The sequence below is a fragment of the Scomber scombrus genome, chromosome 20 (assembly GCF_963691925.1).
Source record: "Scomber scombrus chromosome 20, fScoSco1.1, whole genome shotgun sequence".
NCBI lineage: Eukaryota > Metazoa > Chordata > Actinopteri > Scombriformes > Scombridae > Scomber > Scomber scombrus.
The window spans coordinates 8,362,502-8,388,879 of record NC_084989.1 but is presented as its reverse complement, the minus strand read 5'-3'; the positions used below and the strand labels follow the sequence as shown (position 1 = coordinate 8,388,879).

At 39.2% G+C, this 26,378-nt stretch overlaps 1 protein-coding gene across 1 annotated transcript in view; it reads left to right on the top strand.

The window, feature by feature from the left end:
* Positions 1–26,378, top strand: part of LOC134002245 (guanine nucleotide exchange factor VAV3) — an 85,501-nt gene that overhangs the window by 39,253 nt on the left and 19,870 nt on the right. Inside the window, exons 3-17 of the mRNA XM_062441550.1 lie at positions 2,147–2,205; positions 2,329–2,394; positions 5,592–5,700; positions 6,384–6,485; positions 8,001–8,069; positions 9,126–9,229; positions 9,495–9,594; positions 9,934–10,029; positions 13,879–13,947; positions 14,943–15,029; positions 15,137–15,222; positions 16,082–16,214; positions 19,817–19,926; positions 23,236–23,337; positions 24,834–24,925. Coding sequence (XP_062297534.1) covers positions 2,147–2,205; positions 2,329–2,394; positions 5,592–5,700; positions 6,384–6,485; positions 8,001–8,069; positions 9,126–9,229; positions 9,495–9,594; positions 9,934–10,029; positions 13,879–13,947; positions 14,943–15,029; positions 15,137–15,222; positions 16,082–16,214; positions 19,817–19,926; positions 23,236–23,337; positions 24,834–24,925 — 1,384 coding nt within the window. The remainder of the gene's footprint in view (positions 1–2,146; positions 2,206–2,328; positions 2,395–5,591; positions 5,701–6,383; positions 6,486–8,000; positions 8,070–9,125; positions 9,230–9,494; positions 9,595–9,933; positions 10,030–13,878; positions 13,948–14,942; positions 15,030–15,136; positions 15,223–16,081; positions 16,215–19,816; positions 19,927–23,235; positions 23,338–24,833; positions 24,926–26,378) is intronic.

Here is a 26,378-nt window from a genome sequence, read left to right as displayed (position 1 = left end):
GCACCATCGTTCTGTTAAAAGATCAGAAGATTAGTGCGCAATACAGTCAAGAGAATGAATGCAAGTGAATGTGATTGAGGTTCTTGTTATAATAGTTGTTCATAACACATTGAAACATGAATGAGTGGAAAATGAATTGTACTTCGATTGGCACGCTGGTCTTCGGGTGTAACTTCCACTGCAGCTGGCAGGACATTTTCCACTCCACACTTGACAAAAGCCTATTTTTATCCACTCTACTTTTATTAGTTCGGGTTGATTTTCCTCACAAAATCTCTCTGAAAATTGTTCTCTTGCTGTCCAGCCACAATTAATCAGATGATAGAAGAGGAGGGTCGATAAAAATGGTGCCTTCAGTTTTTACCAATAAGCTTAAAGAGCAGCAGTGAATGCTTGGCAGACTTTTTTTTGCCCTTGATTCTACCTTTAAGGCTACATTCCGGTAATTGGTGCAGGTTGTTGGGACTGTATGCATTCTGAACAGAATACCTACAGCCACTACTCACTACTTCACTTTTTCAGGGAGAAAAAACATTTAATTTGTATATAGAGAAGGGTCCAAATGCCTAATACCACTCTCCCAGGAATGATGTCATCTATAATAAAGCATAAGGTCTCTATGGTTACTCAATGGAGTATGGAAAGGACCAATTATATCCTAATTTGTCATTTGTACGATTGTATATTAATGCAAGTCTGAACCACCTGTGCACCTCTGCTGCCTCCGCTCACGAATCACCGTAATCAACCGCTGCCGCTGAGCCCCTGTAGCTCTGTCACCAGCACACCACCCCCTCCCACTGTTTAGCTGCTCTTGACTGATATTTTCCTTTGACCACAGCTGCGACTCATGACCTCAGCTTTAATTTGTGTATCATTAATACACCGCTGTGACACTTGTCAGAGATGATAAAAGATCTTCTCGAACTCGGGCGGATTGATCGATGACGCGTGAGATGTCAGTCAGCGTCATCCACCTCTGACATGACGGATGTGATGCAGTTTGATTGATTACATATTTCCATTGATCGGCACTAGTCAGCTTGTCTACGAGGGACCTTTCACCTGATTAACAGAATCAGGGAATACCATAGATCAACACAAATCTTAAGCTAGCTACATTGGATGAACCTTAACTCATCGGTGACACACTACATGTTACATTATTGGCTCCTAAGGGTTTACACTAGAGCCATATATGGCAACATTTCGGTCTCTTTCTGTCCTTTGTGTGTCACTGGTGGGGGGAAGGGAAAGGCCAGTTGTGTGATCAGTATTGATTTGTGAGAGCTTGTGCTCCAGGGCAAATGTATCTATGGTTCATCTGTGATGTGTGTGCGGTTATGTTTTCACCAGCATGACTACATTTGGTACTAGTGGGTAGATGACCTACAATATATGTTCGCCAGGTCTCATGAATGGACAGGGGTTGCCTGTTTGGGTTAGGGTTAGGGTTGACTCTGATAATAGAGCTGTATCATTCATTCAGCAGGTGAGTTCAGTGATTAGTGAAGCAGGTCACACTCACACGTACACGCGGGGTCAAGGACACCGGTAGGACTGAGCACAGCAGCGTGAAATTACATGTCATACTAATAGCAAGCATGTCAGCATATGAGGGGCGTAGCGTGGTTTACTCCACAGCGCGATCAATTACTGATCAGTTCATGCAACTCTGCCCTGCTGTTACTGTTCCACTAAGTGTTAACTGCGTGTTGATTTAATCGTTTTTTTTATTGGGCAGCAACATCAATGTTCCCCTCTTATTTAACACCTCTCTCATTGTTTCTTGGTGTATTTTGTGATTCTGGTTGCATTAAAGGAGGAGAAATAGAGCTCTGCTGTACTTTAAAAGGAATCCTGTGGAAATGTATGTTATACCATTACATATACATGATGAACTTCTATTTGGTAATAGAAGTTTCCTTGTGCAACTTGACTGACTGATTCATGGAATGTAACAAGGTGTGAGTTACACAGTGCAGTGTGTTTTGGTAGTGGCGGTGGAGTGTTTGAGAATGCTGCCCTCGTGTGTCTCCTTTAAGAAATGCAGCGCTGCTTGAGCACCGAGCGCAAATCAACAAACTCTAAAACCAGATTTATGTTTCACTTTGCATTTCCTTTTTTTTTTTTTTTTTCATTGCAGGTTATGGACACACTATCTAAACTTTCTCACACAGCGATCGCACAGCAAACTGGACTCAGGTATGTTGAACTGACGCATTGCATCGTTTATCATGATCATAATAATACAGCTGAACACGTGATGCTTGATGTATGAAGCTTTTAAAGCCAACACAGGATTCTTTCTTTTTTTCCCCTTAAAAGGCCTTTTCCTACAGAAGAGAGTGTTGAAGATGAGGATATCTACAACCACTTGGAAGACCTTATAGAGTATGTTATCTCTCCTCTCCTCTCCTCTCCTCCCTTTTCCTAATTTAAAATATCTTAATTTACTCTCAAATCCTATTGTGGGCGTGGGTAGCATTTGTTCCCTGGGTGTTGACTGAAAAGCAGCCACTTCCTACTGTGTTGTCAGCACCACCTCACTCCATCACCCCAGTTTTTTCTCATAGCTGTTAACCACAAGTCATGTAGGCTTGTGGTTTAATCATGTTTACAGTTTGTATTCAACCCTTTTCCCCCGAATTCTTATGAAAGCGCTGCAGAGTGTAAATGCTTTTTGGTAGATCAAATCAACCCGATAAGTGATGTGAAAGTGACTGCTTTCTCAGAACATGTGAACACACAGCCTTGTCAGTTTTACTTTAAACTTTAAACAAAAAATGCATTTTTCCTTTTGTGAATGTAAATAAGGAACACACATTTTGCTTACAGGGCTGCTGCCACTATCTCATGCAAAGCCTTCTATCTTAATGCAATGCAGCAACAACAAAAAAACAGGATCTGAAAGAACTTTAGAGACTTGACAGTGGCTTGGTTAATGTGGTTTTTGACAGTGCTTTAGCTGCCAGTTTGCAACATAGTTCTATTTTTGCTAATATTTTTCCTCTCACCAATGTTTTCTTGTATTTGTAACACATGCTTATTTAAACATTTCATTATAGATTCAAGGCTCTCTTCATAAGCAAATGCCTTTTAACTAATTAGATTTATATGTCTCTATTTTTGGCCGACACTGAGTTAAAAGTCACTTCTTGAATCTAAGCATGCAACTATTAACAATTGTGGAAAAAATATGGGTTTGATATTGAAAACCATTTTAAGGGAAGAGATATTGTGGCTTGTGTTCTGATGTAAAGCAGATTACCTTACAGTTAAAATACTTTTGGGAGGCCTTAGGATGACGCGGTGCTCTGGTCTATGTTTAGTGCTGACAGCTCCTGGAGTAGGAGGCAGTCCACTAGTCAGCAGTGACAGAGGAAAACAGAGGGGCTGACAGCAGGCAGCAGTGGATATGAGGTGGATGTGGCAGCCTGGATCACACTGAACAGAGCAGCTCTCCACTCCCATCTGCTCAGTGCTAAACTGACATTAAATAGACATAACATATATACAGAAACACACACATATGCATGAACATACCCATCCCCCAACACAGGAGGGATTCACTTTTCACTTTAATTTATAATCTTCTTGTTTCATTTGGATCCAACTGTCAGACTAACTGATACAAATTCCTCACAACCACTGCCACAGGTCATGACCACAATAAATCTACATATTTGTAAATCGCAACTGCTAATGAAGATGCAGTGTTTGCAAAAAAAGGTTGAAGAGTAGATTCTGTATATTACCTTGCAATGGTCGTCTTCGGTCTTTATTAGCATACTTCGGTTTAATGTAACCGAAGATTAGGTGTTGTTGCTTATTAGACCCTTGAGAGAATCATTTTCAGATGTATCAAAGAGACTTGATGCTCCACAGCTGCCAGTGTGGCTGGAAATGAACAAAAAAAGGGTGCATGTTAACATTTCGTTGAATAATACAAGTATCTTTTCTAATGAATACTGAAAGGATATTGGGAATTTAATGTTGGTTAGTAGTGATTTGTGTTGTGTGATTTGTAATGATAAAACTCATAGTAAAGCCCCTCAAACTTTGCTTCTCATGTTAAAGTTACAAGGTGGAATTTTCTAGTATAGACACAAAACGAAAAAGTAAAGCAAACAGATGTCTTCCTTCCTTCCTTTCTCATGAAACATTTGGTAATATGGTATTTAAAATGTTTTAATTCCTTCATTGTTTACTTGTGAGCAGTTTCTACTTCTCTTCCTTTGTTGGAACATTGCTAAGTTTCTTTGCATGTTACCGCTACCAGCTGTTGATCTGTGGAATAGTGTCTAACCAACAGGATGACTGTACAACATGGCCCACACATATGCAATATAAACATCATGTGAACCCACTCTTTAAAACATTGTTCTGTGGTGTTGCTAGTGGTCAAAAACTCCACAACCAACAATAACAACAACAACTTCAAACCCTCACTTAATCTGCTTCATCAGAACTGTTGTGAAGGACTGTGGTGACCATTCAAATATGTGACATAATCACTTCCATCTGAATTCCCAACCAATTCTAACCAGAGGAGAAAAAAGCCAAAGAGAAAAGTGCAGAAATCTCTCAAGTGAAACAACCAAAACCCAAGCAAAAAAATAAATAAATAAAAGTATTTCTACATTTCTATATTGAGTGAATTACCCATTACTTAACACCCTTTCTTTCTATAATAGCAATCCCTTCTTGTTGAAACAGCTTGTTATTTTTGTAACAGCAAATTAAATAAATCTCCATAAAACTAATAGACTTTCCAACATATTTGAACTTAAACAATAACTTGTTCCTCTTGTGTTCTCACTATTTCTAACTTCACATTCATGCTAAAACCATACTATCACAGAGCTGACCAGCAAATCATTTACTAGGGAAATACAGATCATTTTGCAGTGTTAATGCCAATATCCACCCGACACTCTGTCAGGCGTGGTGGAGTATTTTTTGAAAATACATGCCTCACTTCCGCCCCTGTTCTTTACCCTAATGTACCATAGAGTACCTACGTGCTCTGTATGGAAGTGCCTCTTTGAGAGTTTTCCCCCTAACATTTCTTTCATGAGTCATGCCATGTTGGTCCAGTTGCTGAGGTAAAGTAATTGGCTTGGATGTGAGCAATCAGAAAAGGCCTGTGGCTTCACACAGAAAAGTCTTGTGTGTGTGTGTGTGTGTGTGTGTGTGTGTGTGTGTGTGTGTGTGTGTGTGTGTGTGTGTGTGTGTTCCTGAACCACTTTCACAGCCGTGGATTAAGTGTTGCCCCTCACTAACAGGATTTGTAGTATAGTATTAAAACCTGTGTCTGTTAAACCAGAACTGGCTGGCGCTTTCTGTGTGTTTGTGTTTGTGTGTGTGTGTGTGTGTGTGTGTGTGTGTGTGTGTGTGTGTGTGTGTGTGTGTGTGTGTGTGTGTGTGTGTGTGTGTGTGTGTGTGTGTGTGCGTGTGTGTTCAATGTAATATCTTCATGTGGCTGTCATGAACAGTAAAAAACCATTAACCTCTCACCAGCACTGAGGATCACACAGCAGTATGATGTAATGTAACATCACTACCTTATCCTGTCATGTGTGCTGCAGTGAGAACGGGGTGGAGGATGAGGACGATCTCTACGACTGCGTGTATGACGATGAAGATGGCGGAGAGATCTATGAGGACCTGATGAAGACAGAAGTCATCCCTCCTCCGGTCAGAGCTCTTTAACTTCTCTCACACCTTTACTGCAACTCATTGATACAGGTGTTAACTAAGTACATGACTTGTACACATGCTACAAGTCATGTGTTAACGGAATAGTTCGACTTTTTGGGAAACACATTTATTCTCTTTCTTCCCAAGAGTGCAAATACATGTGAAGTAAAAAGACCTTCAATTAACATACATACATTTAAGACATTAAACTTAGTTTTTGTGTAGAGTTTGCTATATATTATTCATCATATAATCATACATTTGTTAATTTCTTATCCAATGTTTTTGGATTGAGCTGAATTAATCTATTTTTTCCATTCATTGCTTTCGATAGATAAATCCACTGAAAAAAGCCAAACAGATTCTCGTACTACTACTGAGACCTGCAGACTTCCAGCATTTCATAGTTTAGTTTTATTTATGAAGTTCATGAATGGTTTCAAACCTCACATCTTGTGTCACAATCAGCTGAGAATCAAGCTTGCATGTGTGAATCCCTGATATGACATGAAGGGTTACATCTGGTTGATGATACAACAGTTTGTCAGCCACATCACCCACAGTGGTGGCACATAGTAACAGGCCTGTGTGTGTGCGCGTGTGTGTGTGTGTGTGTGTGTGTGTGTGTGTGTGTGTGTGTGTGTGTGTGTGTGTGTGTGTGTGTGTGTGTGTGTGTGTAGACGTTCCAGAAACAGGTGGAGACTGACATCAGGAGTTGCTGTTTAACAGAGATCAAGCAGACAGAGGAGAAATACACTGAAACCCTGGAGTCTATAGAGAAGGTACAGACTGGCTGACTGATGGGTTTTGTTACTGTATTGTAATGACATCTTAATATGACTTATTGACACCATGACTTATAAAACAATGCTTTACACTGAACAGTTTTAGTGATTTTGTGTGCTGAGTCATCAAGTTTTCAGGTTTTCAGTGGCTCCCAACGAATAAACAGTGTCTACTTGTGACCCCACTCCCCCCTACCCAATCAACATGTTGACATATTTGAGTTGTGTGCAGTTTAACCAAAGAGTGTTTCTCTCCTATATCTGTCAAAATTGTATCATTTCAACAACTGTTCACACACTTCAAGAGGTAAAAAAAATCAAGTATTTCACCCAAAAACCACATCAAGATCAAAGTAAAGTAAAAATGAAAAGACCTCAATGAGAGTAGCAGAATAATACTCTTCTTTCCTGCCTCATTCATAATCTTACACACCACCATACTTGTCTTGAAAATCGCTGACTTTAATGATACTCTCTCCTCGGAACTTTTAAATGTGAAACTATATCAAATTGCGGTAAACTGATATCAACATTAAGAGTGTGGTGTGTTGAGGAGCCAAAGTCTATTAAAAATGAAACTACTATTTTTCTGTTATATATCAGAACTAACAAGTTACAACTCAGAGCTTCAAGATTTACCAAAACCTCTATATGAGTAAAATAGTAACTATTCTCTCATGACTAATTGACTGAATCTAGAATGACAGTTAGTGATGTGTTTTCCCATGACTAATTACTGTATATAGCCAGTTTCATCAGCACCAGCAATACAGTATGTATATCTACTCCTGAGCACACACAGTGGGTCAACTATAAAAGAAAAGCTTAACTTTTTTAGGTGAAAATAATCCAGCTCCATTAGAAATCAATTTGAACTCCATATGAAGTGCAATGTGTGAAACCGACTGAATATAATCACTGGTTTAAGGTATAATAGAAAAAATAATGAGTGAAACCAATCTTTAGTCCCTGAGAGAAATAACTGAAGGACTCTATTTTTATATTTGAACTCAGCAGTGGGTACTGAGTAAACTGAGCACTGCTGAGAGCAAACTAAAGGAAAAGACCTTTTGTGGTGGATGATTTCCACCTTACCCTGCACTTTTACAGAACTGTGGAAGGCCCACCGTCTCTTAACCCCCCCATCCCCCCAGCCACAGTTACTTGTCTTCTCCCTCTTGTGTACGTCTGGAAAAAGACCTTGCCTGATTTCCCAGCGGAGTATCTCAGTAGATGACTTTCGTTATGAAGTGGATGGTGGAATTTAGTTTGTGCTCGCCCGTTCCTTTGAGATGTAGAGGTGACTGTGTGGCGGGAGTTTTTCTGAGAGGAAATCATTAAATTGCAAACTCTGAAAATGAGATTATTGTCGTGACCCAGACAGTCCTCCTTGTTTTTTGCTGACTGTAGCTCTTTGCAACTTGGCCTCATAATATAATAGCTTCTCTCCAAATGACTTTCCCACACTTATTCTAGAGGGACGAGCTTCATTCTCTTGCTTTCTCTTTGCAGCACTTCATGACGCCCCTCACCACGTTTTTAACCCATGTCGAGATGGAAAATGTGTTTGTGAACGTCCCGGTAAGTCTTTGGCTTTTACAGTATAATAATCCAGCTGGGTGGTCAACTTTGGCTCACAAAATTATTTTTCAATACTTTTTTTGACATGTTACAGCAGTGAGATAAATGATGAACACTGATTGATTTTGGTTGAGCATCATGTTTTTTCTTAATGTCTCAGTAGGAAAAAGCACAGGTGTAAATAATGAAATCAATGATGGCTGAATTCCATTTAGCTGCTTCAGCTTCAGGGTCCTGGTATTGTGCATGCTGTCTCACTGTTATGACTCACTGGGATGCTTGAATTCTGGAAAGCCAACGTTAACGTTATTAGCAACACATGTGTGACTAGTCAAATACCTGCTGTAAAAGTCCCAATGTGAAAATACACACATTGAAACACAACTTCTCACACAGCTTTTAACGTGCATAATAAGCATGCATGATCATAATAACATGGTCATAATGACAGTGTTATACCAGATATAATGTTCATCATCTTAGTTCAGTTTGTTGACGTGGCTGCTAATGGTCGCTAATAAGAAAACTACAGCAGGCATTGCAGTCTAGCCAGTAGTTGCTGACATATTCAAAAACACAAAAAAAAAAAAAACTAACCACAAAACCTAACACATTTATATCAGTGTATCCTGTTTAGGTTTAAGTTCTGCAAAACAGGATAAATACTTACAGGTTCATCTTAAAAGAGATTGCATTTAATGTCATATACCACCATCTAAATGTTACAAATGTTGAAATGAAAGAGCTGAATCATCTATTTTGCTAATTGATTAATTGGTTTAGTCATTTTTTAAGCAAAACACCCCCAAACATTTCCTAATTCCAGCCCCTGTATTGTGAGGATTTGCTGCTATTCTTTGTCTTAATCTGTGTCTCTTGGATAAACTATATATCTCATCAATAAGATGAGCAGTTTTCATTATTTCATTATTTCCTTACATCTAATTTATCAGCTGATGCATCAATAATGAAAATAATTGCTAGTCACAACCCTGAATGACAGTAAAGAAAAGGGAAGCAGATCAACATGAAATATTGTGTGATTTTGTGTTTCAGGAACTGGTTAAAGTTCACAAAGGTTTACTAGTGGAAATCCAAGAGTCAGTCCAACAGAGAAGTGCCCAGAACCTTTACCAGATATTCATCACGTTCAAAGAGAGGTACAGTATATACTTTACAACCCATAATCCCCTGAAAATGTCTTTGCATAATTTTTAGATGAATACAGAACAGGGATTTAGTTTTTCTCATGCTGCATATAGAACTTCTATTAATTTCGCCCAATTTAGGACTAAAATAAAAATGCAATCAGCTTTATTTTTCATTGATGTTGTTGTTGAGGCCTTTAAAGTCTTAGATACTGTTTGAGGGAAGTGCAGCACCTGGTCATTCTTTCAGTTCCCTTATGTGTTTGATCGGATTCAGGTTGCTGATCTACGGGAAATACTGCAGCCATGTGGAGACGTCCATCGCCACTCTGGACACCATCTGCAAAGACAGAGAGGACGTACGCATGAAGCTAGAGGTAAAGGGGTTTCATGTATTCGGTGTCAGTAAGTGATTCTGTACAGCCGGTGTGACAAATGTTTCATCCCTCAAACATCTCAGTGTGGTCGGTTAATGCCCTCAAGTGTGTACCTGAGGTATTGCAGGTGATTATCATCGATCACTGCTTAGTTCTCTCTGAGGCTGTAATACTCCTATCCTCACTATTCTCATCACTAGCAAGTGAAAAAATAAATTAAAATTAAGTTTCTTAAAGCAGTTTTGACTCTTTCAAATCTTAAGGTGATTTTTTTGCAAGGTCTCTATATAATTAATTTATGAGATAATGTATTGATTATCTTTCTTTGTCTTTATACAGGAATGTTCAAAGAGAGCCAACTATGGCAAGTTCACACTGAGGGATCTGCTTGTGGTTCCTATGCAGCGAGTCTTGAAGTATCACCTTCTTCTGCAGGTAAAGTAAAGTGCTCCGACCTAAACTATCCTATTTCTATGCTTCTGTAGTAACAGACGTTCTGTATTTTTAATCCTTATTATTCATATAGAAGCAGTTCAGATTGTGACAGATGTTTCATGCAGATGTGATCATGTTCTTGGGGAAACATAAGCATGATCATTAAGATTTAGCAGCATCAGTTCTATTTGTTCTATCTTCTCAGTAAGTTTGGGGGAAAATAATATATTCTATACATTATTATTATATTTTTATTTAATCACACATCACTGTTACATAACGCATAGTCAGCTGTGTAATAAGCTTTCTGTACTCATTTATTTACAACAAACTCCACACTACTCAGCTGTATATAATATCACTCACTGTCATTGCAAATGATCAAAGCAGGACAGAAACTGTGAGTTAAAAGTCTTTCCCGACTTTCTAAATGACTGTCAGAAAATGGCACAGCTCCATGGGGGAGTTCTTGATTCATCAAGTCTAACTTTATTATCCCACCAGGGGAAATGCGGTGGCAGCCAGGTGTATAAATGAGCACATTCATAATAAAAACATAGTCACAGACAGATCACAGGGACAGACAGTACAAATGTGAGATCACAGTGCAAAACACCTAAATGTTGAATCAAAAAAGGCTCCGTCACCCCCAGTCACACTTTATGAGACGACTCCGTAGCGTCACTACTCCACATCTCCACCTGAGGCAGTGTCGTCCACCTTTTCAACCCTCCTCTGCCTTCGTCCTTCAGGCTCCTCGTCTGTCTGTTTCTGTAGCTCCTTAATTGTCATCTGATCGAGACAATCAAGGAGGAGGAGAGAGAAAATAGATGAAGTGAAGTCAGGACTGAAAGAGAGAGCAGCAGACAGAGCAAGGCAAACACGAGGGAGGGAAGTGACAGAGAGGTGAAGTATTTTTGAAGTGTTGAGAATCTGAATCTGGAGTTTGTAGGAAGCTCAGACAAAGTCAGTGGAAAGTTACCAATGTCACAGACAATTGAAACATTCTCTTCTCCTTTATTCGGATTACAAATAAATACAGATATTTTGATATTGCATAATTTTTTGATTACACTCTAATATTTGATTAGGTGATATTTCTGGTGTCTTCATGATAGAAAAATTGAAATATTGACATCATATAGATATGCTATTGCATATAACATAGGTGCTATTGTTTATCCTATACAACATATTAATCATGAAATATTAGTGTGTTACCTTAATCTATGCAGGCCCAGTTTGTGACAAAGAGAAGGGCTTTTATTTCAATCATTTTCTACATATTATATTTGTTATATTTGCAGTTATTATTATTATTATTATTATTATTATTCTGTAGGTCAGTTGTGGCACTCCCAAGTTCATTGTATAGGTGACTGCACAACGACAATAAAATCTTATCTTATTTTTACACATCCAGCTTTTGGGTGTGTGAGAGTTGCTATCTAACTAAAGCCACATTTATGAAGAATAAATGATGTGTACAGTGTGTGTGGGTGTGTGTATGCCAATATACCTTTGATGTGTGTGAATATGCCAAGTAAACATACATAGGCATACTGCACACATTCCTCCCACTGGATAAGTCGAACAGATTTAGGGTGGTGCGTTTATAATGCATACGTGGTGTGTGGCCTATGTTAATGAAAAGATAAGCAGCTGCATTGTTCTCGGTAAACAGGTGTGTGTATGTGTGTGTGTGCATACGTGTGTTTGGGTGGGTGCGGAGGCGACAAAAGCCTCCTTGCACCAGGCATTCATAGGGAGGAGGTATAGCCTCAGTGTTCTTGATTCCATTTAATTTAATTTAATATTTTTTTGTTGATTGTGTGTATACTAATGTTGAAGCTTAGATGATCATTGATTGCAGGAGGAACAGATTTACTGGATAACTAAAATTGAAATTGAATTGCTGAAATATTTTACTTTGAGAACCATCTGTATGAATTTATGTGATTTCCAGTAGGTCATTTCAAGTTGTGCCATTTCAAGGACTTGAATTGAAGTAGTTTGAGGCAGAGTTTACAAATTCAGGCAGACAAATTCAAGAACGCAATAATCAAATACACAAAAATGATTTATTTCGTTGAAGGATGAAGGGGGTCAAGTGATGAATGATAGTCGTGATGTGTCTGGAACGTCGAGGAGCCTAAAGGGAGCGAGACTAGGGATGGAGGGCACAAGAAGAAGAAAGGGGGTTTGGGAGGGGAGGGTTGTAAGGGCTGAGGTTGGACACACCTATATAGGTAGACACAGGGGATTGAACTGGGGAGTGAAGCCAATTTAAGTTTAAAGCATACAGTTTGGGTAACATTTTTGATTTAGGTATTCAGCTGCTCATGAAATTCAAATTGTGATGTTTATTTTGCTTCTGTAGCTACAAATCTGCCTTGTGAGTTTGACTTGAAGTGGTTTGGAAGATGTATTTACTATATTCTTTACTTACAGGTATTAAGATGCATTTATCAGATGGCATTTTTCCTTCACTAATGAAGGACACATCTGTTATCTGCGTATCGAACAGCAGGTTTAATAGAACAATATGCCTGTAAGTAGAGGCCATGCATATTATAATCTTCCAACTGCTCATTTATAGTTTCACTTGTTTTGTTCAGGCAGAAATGAGCTGATTTCACTGAAGTTTTTCAATAAAATCTCCGAAATTAGGCTTTCTGAAACCTCTGGAACCATCTGATCTTACCCCCTCATATTTGCATGAAACACTAACGTATGACCCAAAAGAAAAAGAAAAGCTACGTCGGAACAAAGCGTCTCATGTTGTGTCAACACGGGCCGAGTCTTTTCTGCGGAACAGGCAGGTAATAGCGGGCAGCACCGAATAAAACATATCCTGGGTTACTTTCCCACACGGTGACAGCCAGAATCTGTACAACTAATGCCTTGTCACTTCCTCTCGCTCCCCGAGTTCCTCTCTCTTGTTGTTTCTTTCTTTCTCTCTTTTTTGTCATCAATCTTTCTCCCTTTCTTCCTCGCTGCCTCTGCTCATCATTTCTCCATCACCCCCCCGCCCCCTGAACCCACCACAACACGATTCCCTCAATGAGTCCATCATGTATGGTCCCGGCTATCAGTGTGACCACTCCCTTCCTCTGTATCGCTCAGGATGTGTGAAGGTGGGAGCAAGGCTTGATAAATAGGACTCTGTCGTCTTGCTAGTGATAATAATGCCCAGGTTGAGCTTGACTGACACCAGGTATTTGAGAAGTGCCAAGCAGACATATATATCTCCCTTAGCGGCTTGGTGTGTATATATATGTGTGTGTGTGTGTGTGTGTGTGTGTGTGTGTGTGTATGTGTGTAATACCGTATTGGCCTGTATGAAGGACATGCATGGTATCCTTCCTTATCCTCCACTGCTGAGGTCTAGATGTCTTGTTTACGCTGCAGCCAGGCACAGGCAAGCAATTTCAGATGCACACTTGCACGCACACACTCGCAATAGATGAGTAGCTACACACACACACACACACACACATACACACTCGCGCACACACACAGTATCTGATTTATTTCAGGACAGGATTCTTTTCGCAGTAACCTTTTTCATTTCATATCTAGAGCCAAAAGCATTAAGTTCATGTGTGGGATGTAGCTGTGCTGCACTGTGCGTTTTCAGCAGGATAACTTAAGATATCATGAATTTCTATGTTTTATGATTAAACACACAGAATTTCTTTCTTTATTTATTTATTTTATATATTTTACCTTATGGAATCTAATAAAATGTTTACTCCAGTGGGTCCATTTTCCCATTGAAAAGGTGAGTTGCTATAGGACACTTGGGCACTTATATTTTGTGTGTGTGATTGTTTTTCTGTCCAACAGGAGCTGATGAAACACACTCATGATGCCACAGACAAGACCAATCTGCGGAAAGCACTGGACGCAATGAAGGTACTTGCATTTATAATATAATATAATATAATTGTATGTTTACAACTTGGATTATAAAAGAATAAGATCAAATAAGATAATTAAACAATGAATACATTCAGCTATAGATGAAGGGTAAGACTTCCTGTCATACACAGTATATGAAGACAATACAGTTTTACAAATTAATGTAGATTGAGTTTACATACAGTACAATCAGCAATATATCATAACATTTCTGTACATTATGATAAAACCTCTATGAGCTCTCTGACAGAAATTCCCAATAAAGATAAGACAGAAGCTGCACATATAATGTCTTAGTACAAAAAGTGGATGGATTGCCCCTTTTTTGTTTTTCCAACAGCTGTTTCAGTTGCATCCAACAATTAGAGGCTCAAATTAATTTCAAAAACTGAAACAATACCCGAAGCGCCAAAAACGATTGAGAAATCCTTCAGAAAACAGACAGCATTATTTACTTTGGAGTTACATTAAATTAATCAATTAAATAACGTGCAGTTTATTATTAATCATCATCAATATTAGCCAGTACCATTAACATTTGTGTGAAATCCCCCTCTAATTCATGACATGTTTTTTCAAGCTGCTATAAAAACAAGCTACAAGCATAATTATGGTAATAAAAAGAGTTTGAAAACACAGTGTAGGATATTTCACTTCATTGCAAATCACTGCATGTTCACAACATTTGACTACACATAAATAAATGAGTCCTCTTCTTAATTTATAAGCTCTGCTCATTATGTAGCTCAAAGTAGTGTTTCAGTGTCATTTTAGTCAAGCCAAGTATACTTATAGTATGGTCTAGTATCATATACTGTGCAACGTGTCTCACTGGGGTTTATAGCCCACCTAGAAGAGGAAAAACTGCACAAAAAGAAACAAAAACAAAGCATAAAGGGAAAAAAAGGACTTTAATCTGTTAGTCACTGCTGCCATTCAGCTCCCAGGAATACAATAAAAAGACTTGATCATTGTCTGTTTGTTTTCAGGACTTGGCTCAGTATGTCAACGAAGTCAAGAGAGACAATGAGACGTTGCGAGAAATAGATCAGTACCAGAGATCCATCGAAAACCTGGTAAGCCAACCGATTCTTCCAAATAACGAGAGGCTATTCTTAATTTTACAGTTCTCAGAAATACTATCAGATCACGCCCCCATCTCTTTCCTGCTTCTCTTTTCTAGAATCAACCTCTGATTAACTACGGGAGACCCAAAGTCGACGGGGAGGTACGGGTGGCCTCAGTGGACAAACGAGCCAAACAGGACAGGTGAGATGTCAGGCTGGCGTGCTGGTTCACTTATAATGACTGACATCAGCTTCACTCTAGACTCAGTGCTGCTGCTGAAGTTGGAAAACTGCCAGAGCGTGCATTACTTCAGGCCAAAGTGCTGTTTGAAACTAAACCTGTGTGTCCCATAGCTCAAGAACACAATAAAGTGAACTTCCTTCAGGGTAAAGGCTCTTCATTTACAACATTTCAAGGAAGCTGAATAGATAAATAAGCCCTCATTTGGGAAGTGTTCCTCAATGATATTGTAGTTGAGTTAGTGCTAGATTGAAAAATGTGAAAAATTTAGTTGATTTAGGGATTAATAATGTGCAAGTTCTTCAGCATAACAACTAATATCCCAGCAATAGCTTCAACTAAACTACTTTGCAAAAATGGATGCGTGTCACGAATGATGATATCTTATTTCAAAGCTACAGCGTGCAACCTTTCCATCAGACAGAAGCTGCATTGTTAGTCCTAGGATTATACTTATCAAACACTTGTCAGCCACCTTGATGAGCGGTCTACTGTGTGTTCAAACAACAGCTTGCTTGAGGCTGAAGCAATCCACATCTTTAAAGAGATGTCAATTCTGTGACTGTGAATTCTTTTTTTTTGTCCTTTTACACCGAGAATACACTTCAAAAATATCCTAAACCTCATTAAAAGTGCAGTGTCAGGTAACAAGGATGTTTGAGTAATGCCCACACAGGATTCCAAACAAACCCAGGCTGATAATGTGTAATAAATCTTTTTTTTTTCTGATGTTGTCACGTCACAAATGTTGCATATCGTAGCTTTTAGTTACAGGGCGCACCTTATATAACTTCAATGACTTCGCTCTTATTAACCGCAGACACATCTTCCTGTTCGATGCTGCGGTGATCGTTTGTAAGCGGCGAGGAGACAACTACGAGATGAAAGAAGTGATCGACCTGCACCTCTTCAAGATCACAAACAACCCCACATCGGACAAGGAGAACCGAAAGGTCTGCACACACACACACACACACACACACACACACACACACACACACACACACACACACACACACACACTGATACGGTTCCCATTAAACCACATCGCCCCTCCGCTTCATTGTTGCTATTTACATTTTGGAGGAAAATACTGCGGCAAAGCATGAGGCTGGCTGGCTTTTTTTTTTCTCCTCACTGCAGACATTTTGACTCAAAGGTGCAACTAATAACATTATTGTTGGCTTTGTGTCCTGGGTGACTGAAGGCATTCATAGACATGGCTGTGTTATATTTAGCTGCATCAGGAAACCATGCTAGTGATCCAGCATGCACTGGCAACTGTAAAAGGACTGCAGCCACTATTGATCATATTAATTACACCTGTAAAATTCAGGTAGAGAAATCACACATTCTGGGAGGGTTTTTACAGATGTATCATTGAATTTTATAATAGACCCCTTAAAAAATAACACTCCTACAGAACAATACAGTTTTGGGGATTTTCTGATTTTTTAAAGGAAAGACGTGGAGAAGCCATGCATTGTGTTGTAGATTACACTGGTATTGATCCCCCCAGACTACACATGTGAAGGTCTCCCAGGTGAATTCCCCTGAAAACCATGTACACGCTGAAGTACATTTTTTCCAGGCCATCACCTTGGAAAAGATATTGGCACATCTTTCAGTCATTTCAGCTTATTTTCTTTTCTGTTTTTGGCAGCAACACATCTCTTTGTGAACATTTCCTTTTCTGTTCCAAGAATCTCAATTGCACTTTTGGCAAAGCTACATAGTGATGATGTTTTACCTCAGATATGCAGAAATATTAGCCTCAATTAAATCATTTGAATTCAAAGAAGGAAAATAACAGATAGCTCTTTTCTCTACCAGGCCTGCAGACCACACACTTAACTTTTTTTTTTCTTCTTGATTGTTCTGAACACAGAAACAGAGAGCTTTTAACAATGAAAACACAGGCCTTGAATTTTAACCCAATGAAAAAAAAAACATCTAAGTGATTCTTAAAGTCTGTGATTATTCACTGAGCTGACAGCCAGGTAGTTTGCCTCAACACTTCTTAGTCCGGATACGTCACAGTGAAGAGGAACTCATGATTCATACTTCTAATGGTATAGTTTTAACCTGTAATAAGGATGCTTGTAATTCTCAGGTCTCACTGGTTGAGTCACTTTGAGTTCACACTGATTCAATCCACTTGAACATCACCGGCTAGAAAAGAAAGGCTGTTTTTAACATTGAGTTTAATTTGATGGTGTTTTATCACCATTTTCACAAATAAATAACCCACTTTAGGCTACTTAAATAGCTTTTCATGACATTTGAATTTGTGGATTTTATGCCAAAACAATGTAGTGTGTATATACAGTATATATCATGACTTTTAGCGCTGCTGTTGCCGTACAGTGCATCTAAATAGTTATGAAATAATAACAGAACTTACTTTTTAACATGCTGTAAAATGAAAAGAACAAAAGAAGCATCTCTCATAACAACCAATCAACTATAATGGAGGGAAGTCTTGCGCTGTTGAGTTCATTATTGCTTCTTTATGACTGAGTCAGCAAAGCTCAGAAACAATGTTGGACTCCTGACAAACCAATTAACAACGCTACTTCAGCATAATGAGTCGCCATAACAATTTTTCAGATAAATGTAGGTTTATAGAATTGAATAAAAATCGGAGGTAACTCGCTTCTTGTTGGTATTTTACGAGCACTCTGTAACAACCTCTACAACCGCTGCTGCCTTCTGTGCTCCTGAATCCTGAAATGTGTCGCTAAAATAAACTACATGCAAGATTCTTTCCAGCTCGAAACACAAACAACTAAATAATCAACTGAAAAGAGTCTTAAATAATTTGGTACATGCTTGTTCCAAAACATGTTTTACATTGTCTTGTTCATTTAGCAGCATTATGCTGAAACAGTGTCAGACTAGAACAGTCTGCCTCCTCCCCAGATGGTGTTATCATTAAACCTCGCTTTGGGCCTGACTACACACACACGCACGCACACACGCACACACACACACTGAATACTGAATAAGTGCCAAGTGGTGAAAAATATTGCCAATCATAATGAGGAATGATATGTAAGGCGTGCCAGGAAACAATGATTTGAGTAATCATGATGCTGTAAATAGCAGACATTAGTGATGGTTTAGATGGTTTAGACCCATATGGGCTCATATAGTTCTTTTTTTTTATTTTTATGAAAGTTGCAGCTACCACAGTGTCGTTCACCTCTGACATGATGGACATGATGCGATTTGCTTGATGACATATTTATCACTGAAATGCTAAAGACGACACCGGCTGTCTGAGGGAAGCAGCGATAAAAAGGCTCATCATAGAAGCAAAATGATCACATTTGTATGCAAGTCATCAGGAGGTAAAACCAAGTATACAACGAGCCTAATTGTTTGGAAAATGAGGGCCATACACACCACCGTTAGACTCAATCCACTGTTAAAAAACAAACAAATGATGATTTGTAATGTGATCGCTCTTATTGATCCACCCACAGATACTTATTACTAGACTTTTTTAGCATCTTTCAGCTCATTGTTTTGGTTTTTACGGCCTGCAACTTTAATATTTTTCTTCTTGGTTTATATTATCTACCCAGCACCAAAGTTAGCGTTATTGGAGACCAAGGAAAAGGAAAATGAATATCTGACTTACATTCATCAGTTAGCAAGAAACACAAGTCTGAATGAACAATTTAAAATGTAGGTTTTACTCCTTCATGTTGACCTGCATGGTGGGAGAAATAACTATGGGTCAGATTAAAGGTGACTGGAGGAAGAAGAACAACACAAGTCCTTTATATTAACAGTCTGCATGTGTTCCAGAGATCACTCAAGCAGAAAAAGAGACAAACTGACAGAAAGACAAACCCTTTCTCCTGTATCTCTTTACAAATTGGTAGCTAAGACGATATTTTTGCTGATGTCCACTGGGAATGCCTCTGTAGAGCGCTGCTTTCCTTTCCTTTTTCCTCACGATGGAAGCTCACAGTGCTGTCAGAGAAGCGCGGCCCTCCCCTGTCAGCGCTGTGAGCTTCCACCGGGAGCTTGGCAATGTTTTAGCCTTCAGAGCTGAGCTCTAGAATTTCCCAAAAAAACCACAACGAGGAGTCATAAAAAGTGCATCTGTTTAGCAATGCTATCTAAATACAGAGGCATGTGTTGACACAGAGGCTAATAGACTAATATTTGTCCTTTTGAAGTCCGTAATGGTAGCTGATTACAGGCTTACACGCTTCTTGTGTCTGTGCATGCTGTCATATGCCCAGCAGTTATATGGCAAAGCTACCTCGCATTCCTTCTCTCCTTCATGCTCTTCCTCTCTGTTTTGTCTCTGTCTGTCAGTTCTGCCGCCCTCCAACCCCACAACCCTTTGTGTTTGCTCTCCCCGAGGCATCCCTCTTTCATTTTGCATCTCTTTGCCTCCATCTGTCTCCCTGCATCCAGTCTCATTCAGTTCCTAACCCCCCTCCTTCTCTGTTTTTTTTTCTTTCACGCAAAAAAACCCCTCAATTCAATCATTGGCTTTTATGTTCTCTTTCAAACTTGTGTTTTTTTCTTACAGTGGTCCTACGGATTCTACCTCACTCACAACCAGGGCCAGAGCGGCTTTGAATTCTTCTTCAAGACCAAAGAGCTGAAAAAGAAGTGGCTGGAACAGTTTGGCATGGCCATGTGAGTGTGTACTGCGTGCGTGCGTATGGGTGTTTTTTTCATGTGCGACAGACAGCAGTGATAAGAGTGCGTGTGTCTCTGTTGCCTCCACACTTTGTCACAGCATAAAAACACTGCGGCCGTTCCGGTTCTTCAAGTTGGGCCACTTGAGGATTTATGAGGGACATGACACTGAGACACAAAGATTAGCAGGTCTTTTTAAAAATACACAAACTGAACTGGAAAAGCTTAAGGCAACATAAAAAAAGCTAATTCATAGGTAGCAATGTGACAATAGTCTGCTGAGTGCAGTATTGTATTTTTATGGGTATCCAGTACTACCATAACACAAACAGTTAAATTGAATATTAGCATCACGTGTGTCATAAACTCAATCAACCTGTTAGCATCCTGAACTGGATCCAAATTCAACTACTCTGACTGTCAAACCGATGCCAAGAATGATAAACGGAGCCGTAGTGTTTCACTTGTAAAGCCAAAAAAAGATGAATACAACAACTAACTGTCCTAGAGATACTCTACCAGCCCCCCTGCCCCTCACTGTGCTGGCACATGCAAGCTTCCCTATTAAACACAAAAAAACAACAGTTCTTAAAGGATTAGACCCGACTGTGTGTAAACTCAAATAGTTTTAACCAGTTTAAAAAGCGGGAGAGAAAGGAAAGAAGAGATTTTGTACTACGGGAAGGTTTGTGAAGATGTGGCTGAGCAGGAGGGGGTCCAGGATTAGGGCAGGAATCAATTCTCTCATTTTAAACCATGAAATAAAGCTGCTTCAATGTAATTACAGTCACTTTGTTAATCAAGACCAAGAAGTGAACAGGAATTTGTCTGATTATATACAGTAGGCGCAGAGAGGTATTTTCTTTTATTGTTGTTTTTGGGCCTGAAAGCTGCTGATAGAATTTTTTCCCCCTAAAATTAAAGGAGCACTCCACCTGTTTAACACATCAAAATCAACTTGTAAAAACTGGTCTTGGAGACACATTTATAAAGGAAATCCTGTGTTATTAATCTGAAAGTGTGGAGTTTGGAACATTTGGCACAGCATGTCTAAAGAAAAGTGTTGAATTATGTGAAATGTAGTGTTTTTGGAGCATTTTTGATTGTTTTGGCCCATATTGAAAAGACTAAACGTGGACATCTTGCCCTCTGCTTTTTCAACTCTGGGTTAATTACAGTGAAAATATAGATATAAATACTGAGAAAAAATAAACATCTGTGAAATAGTATTTTCTAGCACCAAAGGGAATCAACAGGCCTTAACAGGAAGTGAAGATGAGGATTAGGAAGATGAAGCCTAGTGTGAAGTGAGATTGCGCAAACAGGGGGTGTCGCTTGATTAACTTTTGGGGCTGAATTAACGAGCTGTGAGAATAGAGAGGCGCTACAAGACAATCACATGCTCCCCTGCGACTTTTAATAGCTGATCTGTGAACAGTTGCTTCCTCACATGCCGCCTTTATATCCGAGCCACCCACTGCTTTCTGCTCGACTGAGGCTCGGCAGCCACGAGGGGTAGGTAGAGACACCGCTCTGCATACGGAGAGCGAGAAAATCCGAGCTCCGAGAACAAAAGACGAACTGTTGCAAGCGAGCGAAGACTTCATCCTTGAAAGTGAAGAAGAAGACTTTTAAATGAAGTCATATTGTATTTCTGAGCTTTCTGAATGTTAAAGTTTGGACAGCTTTTAAAGCTTTCAGCACACAGAGAAGCAGTGGAGCTGTAACAAGCCTCTGACTCCAGTGAAAAAAGGAAAGTGAGAGGTTTTTTTGGAGGGTTTTGAGGTCCAGTGATCATTCTGTAGCTGTTATAAAGATGCCACAGCAACATATTCAGGTCAAACAATCACCCATTATAAAAAGACGACACTTTGTCTTGTCTCCTAGTTAACAACCATCTAAAAAGCTGATATATTGGCTGTCGACAGTAGATCTGTGTTGTTTATCCAGTTTTCTTGAGAACATTTTGTACGGTAACTCTTTGTACAGAAATAGCACTATTAGCTTATTAAGCAAAAAACCCAATTAACAATGTCATAGTGTGTACCTATTATAACGCAGAAAACAAAAGGAAGACCTCTGAAATTTCAAATAAACAGACCTTTGCGCTAGAGGCAAACTCGGGTAAATTCTCTCGCTCTCCATGTCCCCAGGGGCCAAAAACACTTCTGTGCTCGCTCCAAGAAAACCTTGCCTGTCTTCTTGCATTTCTCTCCTCCCCACTTCAAAGAACTATATCAGTAAATGTTACTGTTGCAATGAAAGAGTTTGTTGCTTGCAATTATAAGAGAATTTTTATTTTTTCTTAAAATTTGCTTTGAAATTGACGTTTCATCAAAGAGCAAAGCTGTTACAGGAACCACACTGGCAGCAGGCTCTCATTTTCATTCATTCATTTGGACTCATCTGTAATTTGCAGAACAACCTACAGTGTCAGTTAGTTTTTATTGTGCTGTATTGTGCTTTTACAGTTTATGGATCCCATCTGTTCCTATAGTATATATGACTTCAAAGTATGTTTTTTGATATTTGACCTAAAGGCTTCACTTCTGGAGCATCATCATTGTCATTATTTATTATTTATTCCGTAGCTCACTGCAGTAAGAAAGCCTGAAATAGGAAGAGTGAACAAATGTTTGACCTACTTTAACATGATATGTATTATTTGACAGTGCAGGTATGATCAATTTTAAAGATTCAGAGTCTAACAGCTGACACTGCATTTTTCATACAACTAAAAAAAAGAAAAAGAAAAAAAAGCTGATTTGCATTATCCTTTTGAAATGTGTGTTTATTGTTCGTCCTCTGGGTTTGATTTTACTGTCATAAGAATTCATGAAAGAAATGCTCAAATTCTCCATGTCAGAGCAGAATCACAATGATGGGAGTTTTCAGTAAATTCCTATTTTAAACTACATTACCTGATGATAACATAAAGTCTATTACTGTTATAGACTTGTTTTTCAATCAAGCTTCAGCCCCTGGTTGATTTTTAAGATGCGTTTACTGCAGTAAGGACATCAACCCAAAAAGTTATGCCTATGACAGTGGTGAAAAATGTAAAATTTGTGATCATTATGCTAAAATATGCATAAACAGCAGTTTGCTTTTGTGGTGTTATTGCTCTATAACATATCCACTTCCCAAGTTAGAGGGCAGGATGGTAGGTTTACCTTATTTTCTTGGGTCTTCTTAATTTATTGTAAATTTTCAGAGATGTTTAAATGTCTAAATTTACTCATTTGTGTTCCCTAACATGAAAAATGCAATAGATCTAATGTCGGTTGTATTTCATGTCTTGTTTAGATCCAACATTCGTCCTGAGAATGCAACAAGCAACCACCATGACTTTCACATGCACACCTTTGACAGAATCACCTCCTGCAATTCTTGCCACATGCTACTGAGGTAAGAGGCCAGTTATTATTCAAACACACACACCCGCGCACACACACACAACGCTCTTCAAGGCTGCCGTCAAACATAAAGACCGAGGACGAGACGCGGACCCTTTTCCCTTCAAACAACTGTCATGACTCTTTTGAAAGACCTCCGCTCCTCCTATTCCTCTCCAGCGTACCCTGACAATCTATTCGTCACCTTCCCTTCAGTCCTCTCTTCCTCTGCACATGTGCCACAGTTACACAAAGTTTCTTTTGAATTCGCTGAATGGTATCGGCACACAGAGGACTGCGCCTCATGGACTTTCTCACAGCGAGAACGACTGAGTGGTTTCACCTACCGAGGACGCCGAAGAAAAATGTCTGTCACACTTCAGCACTTCCTCAAGGCGACGGATGGGGAAAGGGGACAAGTTTACTGCGCTGTGGATATACAGAGACAGGCGCTGAAACATTTTCTAAAGATATAAAATATAAGAAAACAAGAATCAAGCAGGGGAAGGTCTCATGAAGCACCTGGAGTGAAGTTTTCATGATCGTTCTTTCTTTAGGATATTTCATCATGGCTACTGTCGTAGATCTATTTATTAGCAGTAGCTTTTATATAACTTGAAAAGACAGAAATTCAACCTCTTATTCGAAGGCACAAAATATGTAATCATGAGTCTTATGAGTCAAGATGTATACAATTTAAAGCAAAAAGGAAATGGCAAATCTCATTAATTTAGTGGGTTTTTTTTATTTCTTAATTTAAAAACCTTGCTTTAAATGGCTTTAACACACAGTTTCTGTCTCCTTTCCATAACATAACACACACACCTATAAGCTGCACAAAAAGCAGCAAGTACCTCCCCTGTTAACTCCATGCTACTTTTCACAAAGAGGTTAAACAGTCAATTAGCAGGAGAGCCGAGCAAAGCAGCCTCTGCTTTCATGTAATTTTAATAAGGACCTGCGAGACGGTTATGTAAATGAGAGCAGAAACTACACACTGCTGCTTTGTCCTTCACATACGTGTGTGCATGCATCTTTAATGCAAAATGTATTTCACAGAATATAAGTGTCTTCTTTACAGTATTTATTAGATATGAGTATATGCATTTTTAGTGTTTTATCATTGTGGGTCGTTTTAAAGTGAAACACCTCACTGGAGGTAATTCGACCTCTATACAACCTCCTTATCTCTACTTGTTTTAATTGTGTTATTGCCACTGTTGCGTTCTGGCTGTACTGTTGTTTGGGTGCCGCTGGATTGGCCAAAGTACATTTTGTGTGACTTGAAATTAAAAATTGAAATGTGACACTGCTCCTTTAAATAAGAAAAATGTACTTACAAACTGTTATTCACCCTTAAGTGTCAGAAAATGTGAGAACACACTCGGATCTGTGTCTTCCTTTAAGCATTACAGTAATTTTCTATTCTTTGCACAGATATACTGTTCCCACTGTGTGTGTACTATAAAACAATCAATGTGATAAATCTGACTTTTTATCTGTCTGCAGGGGCATCTTTAACCAGGGCTACCTGTGCTCCAAGTGTGGTTTAGGTGCTCATAAAGAATGTCTGGGCCGCTTGGGCTCCTGTGGAAAAACAGGTAACATGTCACTGCTGCACACACACGCACACACACATACATACAACCCAATTTAAGGTTACCACAGTCATTCACTTTATTGCACAACGTCATACTAGTCACATCTAGTCTGCAACGATTCTGTCACTGAGCAAAATGTTTTGGAGAGAGACATTAAAGCTAATTGTATAAGCACAACTGCACTTTTATAGCAGCGTTATGACAGATGACACATAACAGGACATAAAAGCTGTTATACGAGTGTCTCGTGTGACTAATTATGGGTTCACATGAGGTTTGTTGCACTGTAATTTAAAAAACAACAACAGCAACAACACAGTGATATTGTGAATAAGATTTTGCCAGGTGGAATTGTAGGAATTTTAGTTTCCTCCAAAGTATATAAACATTTTAAACATGTCTTCATTTCTTCCAACCAAGGTCATCCAAATGTTCGATCTATATATCTGATACCAGTTCAAAAGCTCCCCCGCTTCCCTGGGTGGTTTTGACACTTCAGAGCAGCTTAAAGGCAATGTCACTGTGTATCATTGTAGCGCTCCCCAAAGCTTAATGGTAGTTTTACTGAGGAGTCTTAAGAAACTCCAGACTTTTTCTCTTTATTATGCCCCTGTTGTGTGTCTGTCACTCAGCTCCCTGTGCAGGAACACTGACAGCTCTGAGAGAAATGGAGGGAAAACTTTAAGACATGGAATGAAAAGAAGGCCTTCAGAAACCAGCTTAGCATGTCTTCTGCTTGTGCGATTGTGCGCGCGTGTGTGTGAGAGAGAGAGATAGACAGAGAGAGAAGAGAGAGAGCGAAGAGGTGGAAAAAACAATATTCACACTTTTTATTTGTGAAAGCTCTTTTAGGTCTTAAAAGTGCATGCACCAAAACTCTGCACAATGTTTTCACAGCCAAGAAAGCATGCAAGCTGCACTGTTACAATGTGCACACGCTGTAACGTCGTGTGTCGCAATCTTGCATGCGTGTGTGTTTGTATTCCCTGTGGCAAGCTGCCAGCTCCTGTTGGACTGGGCATCTGTCACGATGCTATCAGGTCGCAGAGGCAATAACGCCACTGCCAGGCCCACCTGGGCACACTGTGTACCTGAGTAGATTTGGGCGACACCAGCGGCAGGAGAGCTCAGAGCTGTGATGACATGGATGTCGGCTTGAATTCCCCTTCTCATTACTCCACAAAGTATTCACCCTGTGCTGCAACAGGGATAAATGCAGGGGTGAGGACTAGTACTTAAGTACCATACGTAAGTAAACGTATGGAGAAAAAAAAGTCTGAAACTTTACTTAGAGGAAAATTCCGAGAAGTACAAGTACACAAATACTTGTTACTTCCTCTTAAATCTGTGTTTCATCAAATCAGAGTTTTTAATTTTACTTTTCTTTGTTGCCCCATTTTTTACTAGTACAACAATGCATGCAGGGCTACATAACATGAACACACATTCAATC